Source organism: Passer montanus, unplaced genomic scaffold, assembly GCF_014805655.1.
Source record: "Passer montanus isolate IOZ18808 unplaced genomic scaffold, ASM1480565v1 scaffold8, whole genome shotgun sequence".
Classification (NCBI taxonomy): Eukaryota; Metazoa; Chordata; class Aves; order Passeriformes; family Passeridae; genus Passer; species Passer montanus.
Genome location: NW_024373256.1, coordinates 15,894,973 through 15,915,830, shown reverse-complemented (window position 1 = coordinate 15,915,830; position 20,858 = coordinate 15,894,973). Strand labels below are relative to the sequence as shown.

General features: G+C 42.7%; 1 protein-coding gene across 9 annotated transcripts in view; it reads right to left on the bottom strand.

Annotated features, from left to right (window-relative positions):
- TBC1D24 (TBC1 domain family member 24) overlaps nt 1-20,858 on the bottom strand; it is a 34,583-nt gene that overhangs the window by 4,410 nt on the left and 9,315 nt on the right. For 7 of the 9 annotated variants that reach the window (XM_039732294.1, XM_039732286.1, XM_039732292.1 and 4 more), the window contains 7 exons: nt 18,440-18,678; nt 15,096-16,130; nt 11,390-11,407; nt 6,916-7,074; nt 5,910-5,973; nt 2,953-3,048; nt 1,408-1,642 (listed from right to left, as the gene is read on the bottom strand). In XM_039732294.1, the coding sequence (XP_039588228.1) occupies nt 1,408-1,642; nt 2,953-3,048; nt 5,910-5,973; nt 6,916-7,074; nt 11,390-11,407; nt 15,096-16,054 (1,531 nt within the window). In that variant the 5' untranslated portion in view covers nt 16,055-16,130; nt 18,440-18,678. The remainder of the gene's footprint in view (nt 1-1,407; nt 1,643-2,952; nt 3,049-5,909; nt 5,974-6,915; nt 7,075-11,389; nt 11,408-15,095; nt 16,131-18,439; nt 18,679-20,858) is intronic. The other 2 variants (XM_039732295.1, XM_039732296.1) reach the window with 2 other exon arrangements.

The following is a 20,858-nucleotide window of genomic DNA, read 5'->3' as shown; positions in this document are numbered from 1 at the left end:
GAACAAAAACTACCAGCATTTAAGTTTTGTATTTCAGTGCTGGAGAATATTGGAAGCTACAACTGCCAATTTTTCTCCAGTAAAGGAAAACCAAATAATTCTGTTAGCAGTCAAAAATCAAAGCTGGGAGAAGAACAAGATCAGTAAATAACAGCACTGGCTTGAAGACCATGTAAGAGTTAAAAGCATTTTGGTTATCTCTGGGTCTATATCAAGGTTCACAGAGCTTTCAGTCAGAAAATTAAGAGAACTGAAATAAAAGTTAGACAGAAATGTGTTAGGAGAACAAAAATGAATATTCCCTATTGCTTATTGGGCAACCATCAAAGAACAGTTACTAAAGCCATCTGAAGAATCAAAAGGGTGGGAATTCTAGTCCACAACTGTGTACAACACTTCTATGTATCTACTACATCTCTCTTATCACCACCCGTAGTGCAGTATACAGTAAATATAAGTGACTCCCTTACCTAAAGCTGGTAGACAGAGCTGATGGGACACATCACACTCTACACCTCCCTGAAAGGAGGGTGGAACCTGATGGGGGTCGGGCTCTGCTCCCAAGGACCAAGTGACAGGACAAGAGGAAAATGCGTCAACCACCAGGGAAGATTTAGGTTGGATATTGGGAAAATTTCTGCACTGAAAGGGTGGTCAGGCATTGGAACAGGCTACCCAGGGCAGTGGTGGAGTCATCATCCCTGCAGTGTTCAAAAACCATGTAGATGTGGCACCTGGGAACACTGGTTACTGGTGGCCTTGGCAGTAATGATGGGGTAATAGCTGGACTTGATGGTCTTAGATGGCTTTTCCAACCTAAACAATTCCATGATTTTATGATTAGAGCACATGCTGCCAAGTGGGAAATCAGCCAACACTTGACATTACAGAGGAAATTATAGGCCAGTTGCTCTCCTAACAAGTGTCAAGTAAAGACTTTTGGGAAAATGACAACTATGATTTTAGATCTGTTCCTTATAAGTGACACTTAGTAATGTTGTCACCCATTTAAGTGACAACATTACTAAGCAGATTTTTGCCAAAGTCAGCAGCACCACAGATCCAATAAAGTTATTGGAGAATTAACATGTTTTATAGCTTACTCTGTGTTTCAAAAGCCTTGATGCAAGTAAGCTCCTTTTTGAGAACTACTTCTCATTGTGAATTAGGCAGTATGAAGGAATGACTATACTTAAAGCTATGAGTTATTATCTTCTCTAAAATGCTCTCTATGCAGGTTTTCCCACAGAAAATTTTGGTTGAGAAATGACGTTAGGTTTTGGGCAATTTTATCTCTACCTGTGGTGACACTGACATAGATAAAGGAGTCAGGTGTATTTACCATGTATCTAAGGTGGACAGGAAGAGATGGGTAGGATCTGTGCTCAGATTTTCACACGGACTCACCTACAATGATGCACTCACTGCTGCCAGCCATGAACATGGAGGCTGTTTTGGAAGGCAAGTTGAAGTGCCTAGCTGCTAAGAAGGGAGAAAGGCGATCTGAAGGATCTGAGGGGATGCTGCTGGAGGAAAGGGCACTAGAAGCTGGTTGGGCATGGTTTTCTGTCTCTGATCCAGTCGAGGCCAGTTCTGGGTGTTTTATGATCACCCACTCGTAGCGTTCCACTTCTGGCTGCAGCTGCAGAGAGGCAGAAAAGGGCAGAGCTGATGTTAGTGTATGCACACTACACAGAGCTCTGCTCAGAAAAGAACATTCCAGAAGATCTCTACCTACGCAGTCAGCAGTAATGCTTGGCTCAACCTTTCTTTTAGGCCAGATGTTATAGTTTATTTCTTTGCTTTTTAGGTGGTTGAAGAATTGATGCAATAACTTCTGAGTTACCTTATTACATCTCTCGTTTCTAGATCATCTTTACAACTGAATAAAAGGAGGGTGGAGTCAGTTGGGGTAAGGCTCTGCTCCCAGTTAACAAGAGACAGACAAGAAAAAATGGCCTCAAGTTGTGCCTGGGAAGGTTTAGATTGGATATTGTGAAAATTTCTGCACTGAAACGGTTGTCAGGTGCTGGCACAGGCTGCCCAGGGAAGGGGTAGAGTGAATATCTGTGTCAATTTTGCAAGGCCTGGTTCTTGGTAGTGAGGAGGCCCCAGAGGTGGCTTCTGTCAGAAGCTGCTGGAAGTTTCCACCATGCCTGGCAGAGCCAACCCCTGATGGCTCTGAAGATGGATATGCTGCTGGCCAAGGCTGGGCCAGTTTGGAATGGTGGTAATGCCTCTGTGATAACGAAGGAGGGGGGGGAGGGACCCCATGGCATTGCAGGGGAAGAAAACCTCGGGTGATGAACTGACCAAACCTCCCAGCCCTGTTTCCCTGCACTGTCGGTGGGAAGTAGGGAGGGGCTGGGGGAAAAAGGTGTTTTTAAGGACTTATTTTATTTCTAACTTTCCTGCTCTGATCCTGTAAGTAATAAATTCACTCTATATCTCTAAGTTGAGCCTGTTTTGCCTTTGGAGTGTTTTTTCCCAGTCCTTAACTCATTAATCCTTTGTTAAATTTTCTCTCCTCTGCCCAGCTGTAGCAGGCGAGGGTGAGTGAGCGACTTTCATGGGTGCCTGGCATTTGGCCAGTGTCAAACCACAACTCCATCTTTACAGGTGTTCAAAAAATGTGTGGATGTGGCACTTGGGGACATAGTTTACCAGTGGACATGATGGTATTTCTGGTTTGGTGATTGGACTTCATGATCCTAAAGGTATATTTCAACCTTGATGATTCTATGATCTTTTAAGAAAATGTTCTGTGCAAGGGGAGAAAAAGAGTCATCACAAAACTTAAAAGTAAAATTTTTCCTCCACATTAAGAGTTCAATAAAGCTTATAAATTAGAAAGGCATATAATCCAGCCTCTTTAGGTGGAAGAGAGGTGATAGCTAACCATTACAGTTGTTCGGTCGTGGTACTGGGCAGCAACAACAAAATTTCTCTCACCCTAAACACAAAGCACTCCCCGGTTCCGAAGAAGCTCAGCTTGTTCCCTCCTCGCCGGCGCTCGCTCCAGTCAGTGGACAGGTAAGCCCCACAGACCTGGCACAGACAGCACAGTCAGGCTTCTCATGGAAGAAGAAAGTGTTAAACCCATCGATACTGACATTTCTGACACAGAGACCAAAACTGCAGGTTTTACTTCAGTTTGAGTTCCAGAGTTTCTACACCAGTGGATTAAAGCAGCATAAGTACTTCTATCTAAAGACAGATTTAAGCTGCTTTAATCCACCAGTGGTTGGTTACCTCTAAATCCTGAGAGTGTCATAAATTATTTCATACCTCTGATATCTTAAAAGAGAAATTTTCTAACACAATCTCATGTACCAAAGTACAGATCACTCCAGGCCTGTACAGCCTGACTCCTACTCCCTCACTTTGGCAACCAAAGTAGCAGTGCTGTCCGAAGTTACAGTATGAGCAGCTCTGCCTGAACACTTTTTGGTCAAACAGTGGCCTTGGTGGCTTTCTTAGATTTCAAAGTATAGGTTAAAGCCAGTTTAGCTAAGCAAATGCTGAACTAGCTCAGATATTTAGAGCATTCACTCAAACCTCATGGGGGCCACTAGTATCCAATAAAGAGAAGCACCCTTTGAGGGCTGAGTTGGTTTCTGGAGTCTTATGTTTGCACTAGAATTTTTTGCTACCAGCAGTACACATCATTGCCATGTGCACACAGAGGAAACAATTAAGCTCCAAAAGTGGGACGAAAACATATGTACTTTCCCCCCCAGAAATCAGAAAAACAATTATGATTATACAGAACTGTTCTAAGGTGCATTTGCTGTTTGGCCTCCACAAGCAATACAAGCAGAGCTCCTAGGACAAAATTACTGAAGATCAGATTTGCTTTATCTAGATAAATCTGTACTTAGATTTAAATGTAAATTCAGATTTAGAATTACATCTAAATGACCCAGAAGTCTATTTGATGTGATATGCCTGATGGGTATGAGAGGCAGAATTCTCCTCATTCTAGAAGTTAACCATAGACATATGAATAAAGGATGAACAACCCTTTGCAAAAACCCTACAAATCCATAAGCATGAAAAAAACCCCATATTTTTCTCCTAAAGCTTTTTTTTTTTTTGGCAAATACATTTTTTTGAGGGGTAAGAAACAAACTATCCTATAAAAACCTGAATCCCTTACAAAGCCAGACTTTTGACAAGCTCCAAAACAAGAAGCAAAATAATTGTTCCCCCCTCTACCCTTCAGACACCAGGGGCATTCCATAAGCCACTGGCATCTCAACACAGGCCTGAATGGCCATAAACCACATGCAGAACCATGAAATGGCCTGGAGGGTATTTAGGTAGAGGTAAACAAGAGCAGAAATGGGCTTGCTCATGGACAGCCATCCTGCAGAGATACAGTAACTGCAGATGAAGAGAAGACAGAAGTGTTTAATGCCTTCTTTGCCTCAGTCTTTAGTGGGAAGACGGCCTGTCCCAAGGACAGCTGTCCTTCTGGGTTGGTAGATGGGCTCAGGGAGCAGCATGGGTCCCCTGTGGTCCAGAAGGAGGCTGTCAGAGAACTGCTGAGCTGCTTGGATGTTCATAAATCTATAAGACCAGATGGGATCCACCCCAGGGTGATGAGGGAGCTGGCAGATGAGCTTGCCAAGACGCTCTCCATCATTTACCAGCAGTCCTGGCTCACTGGGGAGGTTCCAATGACTGGAAGCTGCCCAGTGTGACACCCATTCACAAAAAGCGGGGGAAGGAGGATCCTGGTAATTATAGGGCAGTCACTCTGAGCTCAGTACCCAGTAAGGAAATGGAACAGTTTATACTGAGTGTCAACACACAGCACTTACAGCATGGCCAGGGTATCAGAGCCAGCCAGCAGGGGCTTAGGCGGGGCAGGTCGTGTTTGACCAACCTGGCCTCCTTTTATGCAGGAAAGGCTGTGTATGTTACATACCTGGACTCCAGCAAGGCCTTTGGCACGCTGGATATTAGGAAAAACTTTTTATATGGAAAGAGTGATGAAGTTCTGGGATGTTCTGCCCAGGGAGGTGGTGGCATCACCATCTCTTGATGTGTTTAAAAAAGACTGGATGTGGCACTGAGTGCCATGGTTTAGTTGAGGTGTTGGGGTTGGGTTGGACTCAATGATCTTAGAAGTCTCTTCCAACCCAGTAATTCTGTGTGATTCTGTGTGTGATTCTGTATAGGCAGGAATAAAGCTCACAGGCTGCAGTAACAGCTCAATGCTATATATAAAATATTTAAAAGTCATGTACACTGGCACAGACAACAGCATTACAGGAAGTTCCTGTGTGCCCTCCTGAAAAAGTTTTGGGAAATCTTCTTGTTTTATGTATTATTTTTTTAAACAAGCATGTTGCTGTTTTCACATTATGCTGTCCAATATTGTCACACACAGGAGCAGAAAAAAGGGACGTGTGCACTCCTCCTCAGGTTCTCAGAGATTTCTTGGCTTATTTTTTTCCAATCAAGAACAAGATTAATAAGGCTTGTGTTTTCACATCATATAGTCCAACATTATTCATACAATTTAAATTCTGCTGCTTTCTTTCTTCATATCCTTGAGAAAATGAAAATGTCTTCTATGAATACATAACTTTACCACAATTCCCACTCTGTCCCTCTGATTCTGCATTTCAGAGTCTGTCCAAGAGCAAAATGAGCTACTCTAGTCCATCATCCCACACAACTTGCAAGAGAAAAAGCAGTTAACCAGGACCTGGTTTGCAAGGTCTGCCCAAGAATGCATAATCCTATAACCAACAAATAGAATAATATAAAGCACGGATTCTAAAAAAAACAAAGCCGAACCTTGCTTATTTGTTTTATTATAAACAGCTGTGTGTTGCAACGCAGCATTACATACTGCCCAAACTCCAATTTAATCACTTGTCTTTCGCCTCGCTCACCTCTTTTGCTGTTGTCTTGATGAGGAGCAGAGTTGGTTCGTGTCCCTCGCTGTGGGAATAGAACCTGAAATGCAGAGCACAACAAAGTGAGCACTCGACTGCCACCAACTGCAGTTCCTTTCCTCCTCGATGTCAGGCACTGCCTCCTTCTCCAACTGGTGCCACGGCAAAAAACCACCTCAAGACTAAGAATTTTCCTACAAATACTTTATACAGCATGTAAATAATACAGTGTAAGCGAATACTATCAAGCAGTTGCTCTCTACTCAGTCCCCTGTACAGTTTATGCCTCCTAAGATTAACTAGAAGCTTACCTAGATCAACTGCAGCCCTTTACAGCATTTTGAATTGAAACAACCTAAAGGATTGTAAAACAGCCTAGGACTGTTTGATGCCCATGTTTGAAGGGCTTTAGGTCCTCAAGGAAATTAACTGAGATGCATTCTCTTTGCTTGCTTTTGCTCTTTCTCATAGAGACATAAGGCTGGGAGAGTAGGTCACTCCCTGCCTCAGCATCTGCTGATGGCAAAGTCATTATTAGGGGCTATAGGGTTATAGTTGCTCCGTACCAGTGTAAGGACAACTTGTATGTAGTTTATCTCACTTAAAAAAAACCCCAATCAGATTCATAGGTAATTTCCAGTTTCCAGTTCTCTTCTTCCTTGGATCAGTATGAATGTGATTATCTATCAAAAGTGCCTGCAGAGCAGCCACTGAGTTAAACCATCCAAACACTTAAGGAACCAGACTCAGACCTGCAGAATCTGTGAACTGATCTAAGTTTGATCTTTTCAATTGATCTTGAACAGTTAAATACTCTGGCATAGGAAATATCCCACTCAAATGCTGTAGGCAACAGGAATTTGTCACATTTATATTCCATTGTTAACGATATTCTTCCAATCAAGTCCTGACTAAGCACGGCCTTTTTATCAATCCAGCAAATACTTCATCAGCTGCTCCTTTCTGCCCTACAGTAGAGAAGAGAGAGGAAGGTTCTCCTTACCTGCTCAAACTACAGCCATGTTCCAAGGTGGTGAAAAGCAGAAGAGGCTGGCACAGTGCAAATCGCTCTGGGATCCATGACCAGATATCCCGCATCTCCTTCACACTCACAATTTCTGATTTGAAGTTCTCAGCATGAACTGCCAAGTGCACATTCTGCCTGAGAAATACAACACAAAACACTGAGAAGCAATAATTTAACAAGTTTCAGGTTACTGAACTGAAACATAAGAAGCCAGCTGAACACTAGCAGACTCCAGCATATAAATTATTGGTCAAAGCTTGAGTCCACGGGATTAGGTGGCCATGACCTGGTGAAGGTAATAAACTACTGCAATTTAACAAAATCCTCAGAGGAAGAGTTCTGTCTTGACTGTATTTTCTATTCCTCTGTATGGCAGCTGTGTTCTGCACCTTTACACACAGAGGACACAACACTGAGCTACTAAAAATTACCGTGGCCTTGTATTTGTTGTTTGTAACAGTCTCGCTGGCACTTGTGTTTAAGCACAGAGAACAGAATACCTAAACAAACAGACAGGATCTGAGAGGAAGGGGTAGTATTTTTTCTACCTCTAAAGTCCTGCCCATATCGTGCAATTGGAGAATTCCTAAACCCTTCAGAAACTTTAGAGGAATCAGTATTACAGGGCAAGCAATTTTAATCCAAGGCAAATATTTGAAGCTTTTGAGAAGTTCCACCTCTTGGAAACGTGTAATTATCAATGACTTCCACTTCATTATGGAACAAAAATGTTCCTGGGATCATGGTTACAGATGGAGCCTGAGAACACTAAGGAATACTAGACACTGACACTGGGAAGGAAATCCCTGTACCCCCCAGAAGGGTCTGATACAGTTAGAAGGATTGATTAGTGGCTTTTAAACATTTGAAGGTAACCATCATCACCATCTTAACCAGCCTTCATTTCTCAGATTAAACAAGCACACAAACCCAGAGCCTGGGAATTAAATGTTATTTGCTTCCATGGTCTATGTTAAATGCTTAAAATGCAATGGAGACAGCCAAGGACACAGAATTTACACAAGTCACTGAATTACTGGGCAGCCAGGTGTTAAATAAAGCTTTATGACTTTGCTCTGCATGCAAGGATCTGGGTGCAAGTATTTGCCTATTTCTGATGGGGTTTTTTTGACAATTACACATTTCTTTCAGTTTCATGACCATGAAGGGCCTCTCAGTACTGTACATCTGCATGGATCTGGATACCTTACCTCACTCCCTAAAACACACAAAATATATACTTTTAACTTTTCATGCTCGTAGTACCAAAAAATCAGCAGCATTTGTAATGTAGAGCAGGGCTTGCTTGGAGACACTGGGAACTGCTTTCTGGAATTCACTGTAGGCACCTTGGTGTCAGCATTTTGAATGAAGTGACTATTCAGGTCACTTAAAAAATTACTAAAATTACTACTTATTTTAGCCCAATGAATGAAATCAGTCTTTGCATTGCTACCCTGCATTATTTAATGCAAGGAACTTCTGTGGGCAGCTATTAAGCAAGCTGTAACTATTTATGGGTTTTAAAACTCACAGTATCACTGACTGGGGACATTATTTGTACTTTTAAACACATCAATCCGAGCCAAAGGAGAGATCCACTGAAACAAAGTAGGGGCCAAGCCTTGAACCCTCATGTTCAGAATCTTACTTTAGGTCTCATCCTCTGTGTTCTGGCAGGTCTGCAGCTAAACCTGATGTCACTATGGAACAGAGCTGAGAGACAGGCTTGGTTTCAGCTCAGCAGAAATTAAGATTTTTCCTCCCTCCACATTTAAGGAATTAAAAAATATTCAGAGCAGTCAACTGTTTATTAGAATGAATTTCCAGCAGAAAAGCAATGGTGATAAATAGGCTAAGACTTAATAACAAATATCAAAACAGGTTTAAATTTACACCTCAAGCAAGCCTTATAATTATTTGTATACCTGGTCTGTACATTTTTCACATTTCTGTGAGCTGTTTGGGCAACTAAACTTCAATTCTTTTCTCTAAAAGGCTCTCACACGCAGGGTGTCTTTGCTTTTGTCCTTTTTCCTTCTCCTAGCTACTATAAACGGCTAATTTAAAGACTTTCCTACCCAAACCCCTCTCAAAGCCTGTTCAGCAGCATTCTGAACACATCTCTTTCACCACCCTGTGCCCTCCCACAACTCTTTCATGTAGATAGAGTATCACCTTTTCAAACATATCTTTCTGATTTACCAGGCACACAGTTCCTGCCTTTTGAATATCATGGCAATTAATATTATATTCAATGGCACCATCTAGTTAAACCAAAGAACATGGCCAAAGAATGTGAAACAAAATGACGTGTTACTTCCCAGTAACAAATCACAGCTGTGGATGGTTGAGACTGAAACCTGACCCTGTGTTGAGAAGTGTCCACATACAGCTTGCACCTATCCAACCAAACTGCATAGTGCTGAGCAAAAATATACCTTTTCTGGGGGCTTCCAGATTGCAACTAGTTACAAGTATCTAACCTGTATTAATTCTCTTACTGTTAACAGTATTTATCTAATGATACTGAAAATCATCTCCTTCAGTTTGGCAGGTGCTTTTCCAAGTAGTAAATGAGTGAAAACGAACAGAACAAGTGGGCTAAAAAAAACCCCAAATGTTTTGGTTTTATTCATTGAGGAAAATTCAGTTCAGCCTTCACCACTCCACCCTTTTTGGGGTTATCTCTGAAAACACTGAGAGAAGCTTGAGCCAACAGTAAATTTGGATAGCATTAAAGTCTACCATGAGAACTGAACAAATTCAGAATGTTTTACCCTGCATTAGTGTTTTCCTCAGTTACTGGGACTTGCATGATAACCTTCTCTTGATTGCTGATGTTGGAAAAACTTGTTCAACTGCTATTATTCCAAGGAATTAGATTTGAAAACCAGCACAATTACTGTTTAATAAGCAGCATTTGCTAATTTCATAGGAATGTTACTTTTCCAGCTGTATAATTAATATTATGTGCTTCAGAGACCTCAAAGCTCCCAAAGCTAAAGCCAAGGTTGAGGACATGCAGCAGCACATGTCAAAGGGGATGTGGATGTGCCCTGTATTATTCAAAAAACAACAAATACCCAACTCCAAAGATTACTCACCAAATTGCATCTTCCTTCTCTACTCTGGCTTGGGTCAAGTCTTAGAGGAGATGCATTATCTTTAAAATCCATTATAATTTCAGTGAGGGCATAATTGTGTGGTAAAAGGAGATTTTTTTTTCAGTCATAAATAGCAATATAAGTAACTTGTGATATATAAAACTGAAACCTAATCCTGCGTCCAGAGCAGCATCAACAGACACCCTGCTCTCCCTAAGTCCCCTCAAACCCAAACTGCCTCCTAGCATAAATCAAAGCTTTCTGCTGCTTTCAGAACAACCTAACTGCAAGAACAATACTCAGATGCTGAAGATTCGCTTGACTGGGATTAACAGCTTTTTGATTTATCAGAGGTAAAATCCTCAACACAGAAGTTATGGTAAAAAATATGCTTTGCTAAGTCTCTTAAGGTGTTCTTTCAAACATGAAAACATGAGGAAGTTCACTCCAGCTTTGATTTTATAAATTAGTACAAATGTTAGTGTGCATCACTCACTAAAGTTAACTCAGGGCACCTGCAGCAAGGCCAGAGGACTCTCAAAGGCATGAATTTAAACCCAAACATCTCTGGTATTTAATACTCACAGGGCAGCCTTTCTCTTTCCAAGTTCTCTGCTTATCAGATATCATAATCCACTCACTGGGTTTTGTTCTTTAAGATTTACTTTTCAGACCAAGACTTGATAAATGACTTCATTAACCATTAATGCTCTACGGCTGAGTAACTCTGACCTCCTTGACACAGAAAAAGAGTCTTGTCTTCTCGACTCTAAAAAAACTCTACCTACTTAAAAGCAAATATAAACTACTATGAATAGAGACAGGTCACTTCTAGGAGTGTGCCAAGTTGGGGTCAGTCCAAAATTTTTCTAATTAACTGCAGAAAGCTTCCAAAGAAGTTAAAAAGCTGACTCTGTTTTGCATCTAATACAACAGCATATACCAGGTTTGGACCTCTTCTGAGCTGTTATTTGAGATGTTTAAAAAAAGTACACTTTTTCTTTCAGAGTAGAAAGGACCATTATTATAAAGGCCTTTTATAGCCATAACCATAACCCCAGCATATACTTTCTCCATGTACAGTACTCTTTCCCACTGTGGAAAACACAGGTGTATTGCTGTCTGAAGTTCTGTGCCCTTGCCCACTACCCCTTCTCTCGTTGCAGGTGCTATGAACTAACTTTTCAGGAGGGTATTCTGGAGATGTGGCACAGCAATTGGGTGCTCTGATTGCTGGCCTGCTTCTCCTGCCCATTGCCAGCAATACTGACCGCCCTGGAAAAACAACAAGCCAAAGACAGCAGGAATGAGCAAAGTGCAGAGACTCCAGTGTTTTAACCTACCTTTTGGGAGGTGCAAGACTGCAAGCAGGAGTGGTGCAGTGGAGATGGAATGAACAGAAGGAGAACATACAAAGAGAAAGACAAAAAAGATAGAAAAGATCAGTGACTTTCTACATCCATGACAAAGTGAGTGAAAGGAGCCTGAAGAGAAACAAAGCAAGGTTTGATTTGAGTCACCAAGCACTAAAAAATAATCAGGTTAAAACATTTCTATTTCTATTTTCTCCCTGTTTTGTTATGTGATGGGAAAATAAATAATCTTCTTGCACAGGCCAAACATAGCTGGAGAAGAGTACTGGCACCCCCCACAGCTCACTTCTCCTGCACTTCCATCTGCCCACACCAGGACCCAAACTGAGCCAAGTCAAACTCCCAGCAGCACTGTGCCTGGGGACACTGAGAAATTTAACGGGGTTTACAAAGGTAGCCAAGAGAGGATGAGTATTTTTCAGTGGCAACTCTGCCTGGCATAGCAGCAACTACTGGCTTTATCTGGATATATTACTTAATTTTGCCTTGAAAGCATCACTGTTGTGAGAATTTCTCTGTAACATTTAACACAGCAGGAGCTTTTGGAGCATCTGTGGCTGGTTGATGCATGTTTTCTTTTTCTCTGGTTTAAATTATTTATTAATTTTTTAAATTTAAAGCTCTAATTCCAATTTAAACAATATACTCAAGGATATTACAACCCTCCTGAATTTCCCAACAGGAAGACACAATGGAGGAGTCAATATTTTGTTACAAGTTTCAAATACAAAGGTCTGAACAGCCTCTAGTGTGACAATCCAATGGCTAAAGTCCCTGAAATATTTGAGACTGACAAGAAAATGCTGAAGCTGATTGTAAACCAAGCTGTGAGTTTAAAAATTAACCCTTGGAAGAGACCGAGGGAGCTTTACATGTATGCAGAAACATGAAGGAGATTTGGCTAACATTTATGTGATCTTTTAGGCTGAAATGTACTGAGTATGTATCACCATGCCATGGAATGGTAACTATTTGCAACTACTGTAACTAACTCAGCAATGCAGCAGGCTGGAAGATCCTACTATGTCAGTGGAGATTTAGAGAAAATGAGACTGTGCGTCTAGAGTACCAAATACCAGACACCACACTCACTGATCCAGGGGACTTTAGAAGTCACCTCTCTTCAGAGGGCAGTTCATAAAACTGTCCAACACTTTAACTTGAGAATTCAAGAAGTTTTCTGCTGTCAGAAGCCTCTGGAAAAACAGAACATGCACTACTTACCTGCACATACATTTGCACTTGGCAAGATGCTAATTTTGTTCAGATTAATATATTGGTACCATTTCTATATCTATTGAGAGGCCTTTCAGCTAAGCTTTTTATTAGTATGACTTTTACTGTCACATGAGAGCAGGATTTCATTTACTGGTTTCAGAGTTAGCTCTTCCTCTCCTTATTTCTGAGAAGAGCTTGTGATTATGCAACAGTTTCTTGGATCTCTATAGTCACTCTTCTCTTCCATGGTTCTTTCAAAATTATTTTTTCTAGTAGTACATGAACCTGTCACAAAACAGGTCAACTCCTACCTGTGAGTACTACACTCTTGACTTCCAGGAGGCTTGCAGTCAAAGTTATTTAAATAAGTAACCTGAAAAAAAGACATATTTCTTCCTTGCTATGTTAAAACACCTCCTCAGTCAGGCACAATGTAGCCAGCTGTGACAGTGCCTTACACTAAAGAAACTGCTGAATTCACAGTAGTGGGCAGCATCAAATTGACATTTTATACAAATAATATAATATTTAAGAATCAATTTTCACATTTCTTGGGGTATGTTTCTTCCAAGTAATTTATCAGTGCTGGTTTTATCATTGGAGCTGCTGAGATCATCCTCTGTGCCTGATAAAACCAGTGAGTCATGTTGAATATTGACACTTTGTTGAACCACCAGAAAGCTGAACACGCCTCCGTGAACACCCATGTTAAAAATCAAAAATCTTGGGAATTCTCTCTTTTTCTCTTCTGGCCTGAGAGCAGGTACCAAGGCCAGAGCGGCCCCTCCCTGTCCTGGCTGGGCTGGGTGGGCTCTGTAGCGGGGCCAGGCCCCCATCGGCTGCCAGGCAGGGGGAGGCCAGGCCAGGCCAGGCCAGGCCTGCAGCTGCTGACATGTGGCCACCACTAAGCCCTGCCCCGCCGCTGGCCCAGGCTGAGCTGGGGTCCACAGGGCCGGCTCAGCCAAGATCCTGCTGCCGATGGGACTCGCCTGCAGCCCCCGGGCAGCCACGGGCCCCGGCCGTGCTGCTGCTGAGATCCGAGCCGCCCCCCTCAGCCCAGCCGCAGCTCCAGCCACAAGCTCTGAGCCCGGCTGGGCTCGGGTGACCATCCGCAGGCCCGGGGTGAGATATTAACTCTGTCCGTGCACAGATAAGACTTGCAGACCTTCAGTTCTCCCTCGGATGAGAGAAAAGGACAGAGTGAGAACACACAGAAGAACAACATGAAGACACCAAGGTCATTGAGAAAAGGGACAAGTCCCAGATGGAAGGGATGAGGGGATGCCTTAATCTTAGGGCTGAAATCTTCTTGTAAAGCTATGCAGAAGGATATAATTGATACAACAGACTCTTTTTCCCTGTGACTCATTGAAAATGTATGTGGAGATGAAGTGTTCAAATTTTAGATATGAGCAAAGGCCTCCAAGCTACAGTTAGCAGATGTCAAAGTAGCTGTGATCCTCTGAGAAGTTTGAACAGAGAGAGAGAGAAGAGTGATGAAGACCCTCTGCTCCAGGGAAAGAAGACCTCTGTTTCCAGAGATGAAGATGATCACAGGGATAGATTAAGAAAACCTTTGCTCTTTAACAGCTCATCCTAAAAATAGTACCCCAAAAGTTGACATGGCCCATAAACACAGCTGTGGGGAAAGCTGTGACAAATGGGAAGGATTTCACCATCACAGATTTTCTGCATGGCTGCTGTTCGTGGAAATTAAAAGCCATGAGAGAACTGTTTTCTTGTGGAAAAGTCTCCATAAATTGACAAGAGGGACTCCTCTCCCTAAGTGAACTGAAGAAAGACTATTCTACAAGTGATAAACTGACTGAATTATTTCTATACGTTTAGAGTGGGAAATAAAAGGTTGTAGGGGGGGGAGAAGTGTTCTAAAGGTTTTATTCTGATTCTTATGAATCTTTGTTTTAGTTACTATTAATAAAGCTTTCTTTACACCCTTCTGAAGCTTTGAGCCTTCTTTGCCTTCCTCCTAATCCTATCTCACAGCAGGAAATAAGTAAGTATATTATAGTGGGTGCAGTAGCATTTAGCCAGCGCCAGACCCATTACATTAATTGGTGCGATGGTTGGGAAATCTCAAATTGGGGAATCAAAACCAGTACACCAACTTTGCTAAAATGCCTTTTAGTTTGAAAACTGCTTATGAAACACACTTTTGAGATATGATACTTGTAATTAATATATACCCGTGTAAATTCATAATTGAGCAAACTACAAGAAACTTCCGTTCTTCTTGTATCATAGCACTTCAGTTACACTTCCCATTACAATCCCAGCAACACTTGATTTTGGAGCTGCTGAGTTTTCCTGCAGACAAAGTGCATCAGCAGACACCAGCATGCACCAGTGGGCTTCGCCACCAGTTACCCAGGGCTGCCTGACTGCTCCCCACACTGGGGAAAGCCAGGAGATTGCTCAGGTTACCTGTGCTGAGCCCTACCTTTTCTGTTTAACTGTGATGCCCTTCTGCTGCAAAGCCTTCTCATTGGCCATCTGCAGGAGCTGGATCTCCTTCCGAGAGAAAAGGCGGATAGCAAAGGCTTTTTCCAGGAGCCTCTCTGGGGACACCGACTTGGCGATATCCCTCACAAAGGCTCGAATGTCCTGCTGGATGCTGTCAGACTCCATGGGCTGCCCAGCTCTGACTTTGTGAAAGAATTTCAGAAGGGCCAGTGCGACACGATAGAGAACTTTGTACCCCTCCACTAGGAAGACGTCAAAGATCCGTGCAATGTATGCCATGGGGAGCTCTCCAAAAAGCCACCGCTGCCAGTCCGAGTACACCTCCAGCACATCCTCGGACACTGCCACCATCAGCTTGTGGGCTGCCTGGCAGTACTTGTTCACCAGGTCCCCAAAGGTCATGCAGGAGGACTCGAAGGCCAGGAAGGTCTGGTCGATGAGCCGCTTGGATGGGTCATTGCAAGCCAGGATGCGACAGACCTGCTCGAAGCACTCGGCCTCGTCCTTGCTGTAGTGCAGGAGCAGCGCGATCACCGAGGGCAGCGCCGGGCAGAACGAGATGTCTGGGAACTGATTGGCAATGCACAGAATGATCTTCCTGACGGCCCCGACGCCTTCCGCGTTCAGGCAGTACGTAGGGATCAGGCTGTTGTCCACGAACTCTGGCAGTGGAAGGGAGCTGCTGTTGCGTTTTCCAACGATCTTCACCACGATGTCCCGGTACACGTTTGCATCCGGGGTCACTGTACGGCATGGGATATTGCTGATGAGCTTGTGGTACACTTTGGCTCTCAGAGAGTGGTTTTTGGCCCAATAGCCCTGCCGGGCGAGCTGCTTGAGCTCGTGTAAGTCTGTGCAGGTGAGCTCTTTTGTATCCTGGCTCTGGGCACTCACATCCATTTTGTCCCAGTCCACAAAGCGGCTGTATTCATCCATGGCTCCAGGAGAAGCAAATCACATAAATCATGAGAACAGAGACTTTAGTTAGTCATCAATGGACTCTTGGATTTTTCTGCAAAAGGGAAGTAAAAAAACAGACGTCTGAGTAACAGATAATCTTTTCTTTATGAACACACATATGTACATACTTGTTCCTGCAATGGCAAAACTGTTTTCTAAAGCAAAGAAGTTTAAAGATGCCTTTTTTTTAAGCCAAACTTTTCTTCCATTTTGTCAGTGACTCCTATTGCAGTAATTAATCAAAGGCCAGCCAAGAGGCTGATACTGAGGACATCTCTCCTGGAAGTTAATTTCCCTAACTGAAAGTCCAAGCTGAGGCATGGACCTTTAACTTAACATCCCACTTAAGAGAACAGAAGACTTCCATTGCAAAATAATATAGTGCAAAGTACGTTCATTTTTCAACCTCTCTTTCCAATTCTCTGGAGAAGCATAAATGAAACTTATACTAGAAGGATGCAATCTCATTAGTAATATATGCTGTTCTCAAACTGCGTGGCCACTAAGGAGATACAGTGTGCTCCTACTAACTACAGCCATGTCCTCAAAGTAATTTCTTTATGCTGCTAATAACACTTGTATGACCACATAGTCAGAGACTAGCTTGTTAATCTGGTACAATTTTTCTTTTCCATTGGATAATATTTCTTCATGGAAAGAGTGGTCAGACATTGGAACAGGCTTCTCAGGGAGGAGGTGGAATCACTGTACAGTGTTCAAGAAATATCCCTGGAAGCAATCAAGAAATGATGGGATGTAACAATGCTCTAGTTGACAAGGTGGTGATTGGTCAAAGGATTGGTCAATCTTGGAGGTCTTTTCCAACTTCAGTGACTGTGTGCAGCTGTTCAGTCAGTCAGATCATTGCTAGTGCCAGAAGAGAGAGTTGTGCAGGACAAGAACCCTGCTTCCTGACTGCAGCACAGGGTCAAGTCAGTTTCAAACACCGTCATTAAAGCACTTACATTTTCTAAGTGCTGCTCTGCATGCTGGCCATGCCCTGTAACAGAGGCACACAACAGCTCTCCCATTGGAGATGCCACATACACCTTTGTGACAGCACTAGGAGTTGAAAATCAGGTTCTGGCCTCTAGTGTCTTGTCCCAGGTTTACTTGATCTATCTGCTGGCTCCAGGTTCAGAGCACACTTGTGTCCCAGCAGAGAGTGTGGCTGTGACCACTAAAGGCCATATCCAAACTGGATTTAATCAGTCAGTGCAAAGCCAGAAGGGGATGCACAATAATCTCCACTACTGCAGCAGCTCTACCAAGTGCTGGAACCTCTGCCCATGTGCCCTCAGTGTCCAACTGAAGGTGCAAACATGGCTGTGGATGCTGCTCACTCTGCAAAGGCAGACAATCCCTATAAAATCCAACAGGCCCATAAAACTGTTCTGTCCAATCAAGATGTTATATAGCAAGATTAAATCAATGAAAATATTTTTTGAAAGGCCTCCAAAGAAGCTTAGTCATTCCAGTATTGACAGACTGAAAAACGCATGGAACTTGACATTTATTGGCATGGTCTTCCATTCTGGAGGCATTTCAGCCTATTAGGGGAACTTCTAGGGTAATCCCTGGAAGAATCTGACACAGGCTTTGAGAATGCCTCTGCTTAGGGTGAGATGAAAAGGTTTTTCCCATAGTGCTCTGCAGCACTATGTTAATCTACCTCCTTTCCCTATAGGTCATTGCCCTTTGCCCTGCCCTTGTACCGCCCCTGTGCACACAGACCATTGGATTGGCCCCTGATGCCATACTTAACCCAGGACACTGCACTGCTTTGTTGTCTTCTGTCCCTGGACTCTTTCAGCATGACTCTACAACAAACCTTGCTGGAACTCTATACAGAGACCCTTTCCATCTTTCTTCACTGACCTGTCTGTGGTGTGAGTGAGGATTGAGTGACTGTCTGTGCCTGCCCGAGCAGCTTTCTCAGAAGACACTTGCAGGAAGGCAGCAGCAAACACCATCCATTTCCCATGCTGCTACATTCCATAAATCAGGTGCTTTAAAATGATTTGAAACTCTTAAGGAAGATATACCATCAAGATGAGATCTCATCCTTGTAGCTGCACATTTGGAAAACAAATCAAACATTTTGTCCAAAGCAGCAGTAGCAGCCAATCCAAACAGTTTTAAATTATGAGTAAATGTTAACCTGGGTATTTTGGAATCACATGCTGAAAGTCCCAAATTTAACTTCTCTTTTAAAAGATTGGCAGCAGCATGCAGGAGCCTTTCAGAGAATGCTTTTGGACAGCCCTTCTCTACCATATTTAATTTGGGGCTTTTTTATAAAAAGAAGACTGGTTTTGGATCATCATTCTAACAGTATAAGAGCGATACAGAAATGCTCACCATTTCTTTTTGTTGCATTCTTCCACATCTGAAACCAATTCTCAGACTGTAATTAAAGGAGGCAACACATTGTCCTGACTCCAATTCTGAAAGTGAGGTATCTTACACAGTTCAGCTGTGGGGTCTCAGGGTGAGCTCAGCATGTGTTTCCGAGAGATCCGATAACAGCAGGACACCAGTCCATCGCAGAGGCAATGTGTCAGCTCCAGGTAAGTGAACATTTTTCTGTAATTCTCCACCTGGGAATCACAGAAACACTCCTTTTAAATTCAAATCCTAAAATAACGTCCTATTGTCGAAGAGAAATTTAATCCTACTTTGCAGTGGCAAATGCATGGGGGAATGAACCATTCTGTTCCTGGACACTTCAGGATAGAAACTACCACTTCCTTGTCTTGCTAGAGTCTCCAGCACACTTCCACCTTCTGCCATCATCCCTTGGGAGCTGCTTAGATTTATATTATGGAGGGTTAAGTAAAATGTTCATCATATAAGACAATTTCTAAGACACCCAGATTCATTTTGGCTTTTTTTTTTCCCCTTGTAAACTTTCTTCTCCTGTCTTATTTCCTAAGATACACAGGTATACTTAGAGGCTGCATCAAACAGACATTTTTCATTCTAGCAATTACTGCCTGCTCCAGGAATTTGATTAATATGTGCCCTTGAAGCTCACTGAAATCCATGGCAGTCAGACTGCCAGAAGTTTTAATTTGAACTCAGTTTTATACATTTTCTGGCTGGGATAAATCTGTAGGGTCTGCAAGTAGGTCTGGCTGCTTATACTTTCCACAGGTCTAGATATTGGAATAAAAAATGACAGCAAAGCCATTGGGCATCATCAGGGCTGCCAGAGCTCTTAACTGTGCCTGCAAAACCAACAGAACTTGTGTGCTTCAGCGTAATGGTGCGTAGCTCCTGATACCTTGCCAGCAGCTACTGTAAGCCATCAGGCCTCAAAGAGGGAGGATTTACTTGCCACAGAAGAGCCCAAGAAATCTCAGGAAAATTCCAGCCAGCCTTCAACTCCTCCTCAACTCTTTCTGAATCGTCCTCCCCCTCTCTTGTGAGGCAAGTTATCTCTTGTGGTAATCGTGTAAAGAGCAATGTTTAACTTTGGGCTGCTGGGAAGAGGAGACAGATGTCTCACCCTCAGCAGTCGTAAAGAGCCAGTGAGTCAGGGCTGTCTCCTGCCCATCCCTCCCACCACAATGAAGCGAGTAGGCAGTACAGACTTGTATTTAGAGGGAGGCTGAAGTTTCAGTTAGGGGGAAAAACAAGAGGATGGCTGTGTGAGACTGTAGTTGTGTCACAAAGTCCCGTATTCACCTGAACTACCTTGCTTACCCCTCCATATAAAGGAGGGTAAGACAGGCAGAAGAGAAAAAACATTTCAGAATAAAATGTATATATATAGATATGACTATAGGCAGGCAGAGAATCTTTTACAGACCCTAATCGCAGCAAACTGCTTTCCCTCCTGCTTTAGAGAACTCAGCATCATGTTATGGTAAATGTCGTCTAACTGGAGATGGGGACAACAGGATGGATGAGCATCTAAACAGCACAGAATTGAAATGCAGTCTAGTATGTGTTAGCATAGAATGATAAGGGCATTGCATGCACTAGCAAAAAAAAAAAAAAAAAAAAAAAAGCATTATTCGTAACGACCATAGAATCACAGAACATTCTGGGTTGGAAGAGACTTTAAACCTCATCTTGTTCCACCCCTTGCCACATGTAGGGACACCTTCTACTATCCAGGTGGCTCCAAGCCCTGTCCAACCCTTGGACACTTCCAGGGATCCAGGGGCAGCTACAGCTTCTCTGAGCAGCCACAAAACTTTACAGTTCTGTACTAAGAGTAAGCAGCCATTATGCTTTCTAATCAGACTGACTTTTAAAAAAAGCAGGAATTAACATAGAAGAACAGAATCAGGAGAAAGACCTTTCTTCTTAGTACCTGCCCCACAACTGTAGATTATTAGATTTATTTGTTTTTAACAGAGCTCTTCAGGTAGGCGCAATATAAAAATAAAGCAAGTACACAAGTGAAAAGTACAACTAGAAAAATTCATACTGAAGATCTGCCAACAATGGCTGCAGCACAGGCAAAAGCTTTTTCAAGATTAAGTTTAAATTCTGAAGCAGGTAAGCAATCATTACAATTCAAACCGAAGCAAGGACCTGCATGATTTTAAGTCAGTTACCGAATTTTCAGGAAATATTTAGCTAGCTATTCTAGCCACATTTTCCATTTCATTCCCTTAGCTCTTCCCATTGTCTTTTGGACTGCTTTCAGAAGACTGCTGAAAACTGTCTGTATCTGTATAAAACACACAGCAGCGAAGCCAAGTGTGACAGGCAAATTCCCATACTGTCTATGAAGAAAAATTCTATGAAAGTGTCTAAAAACACA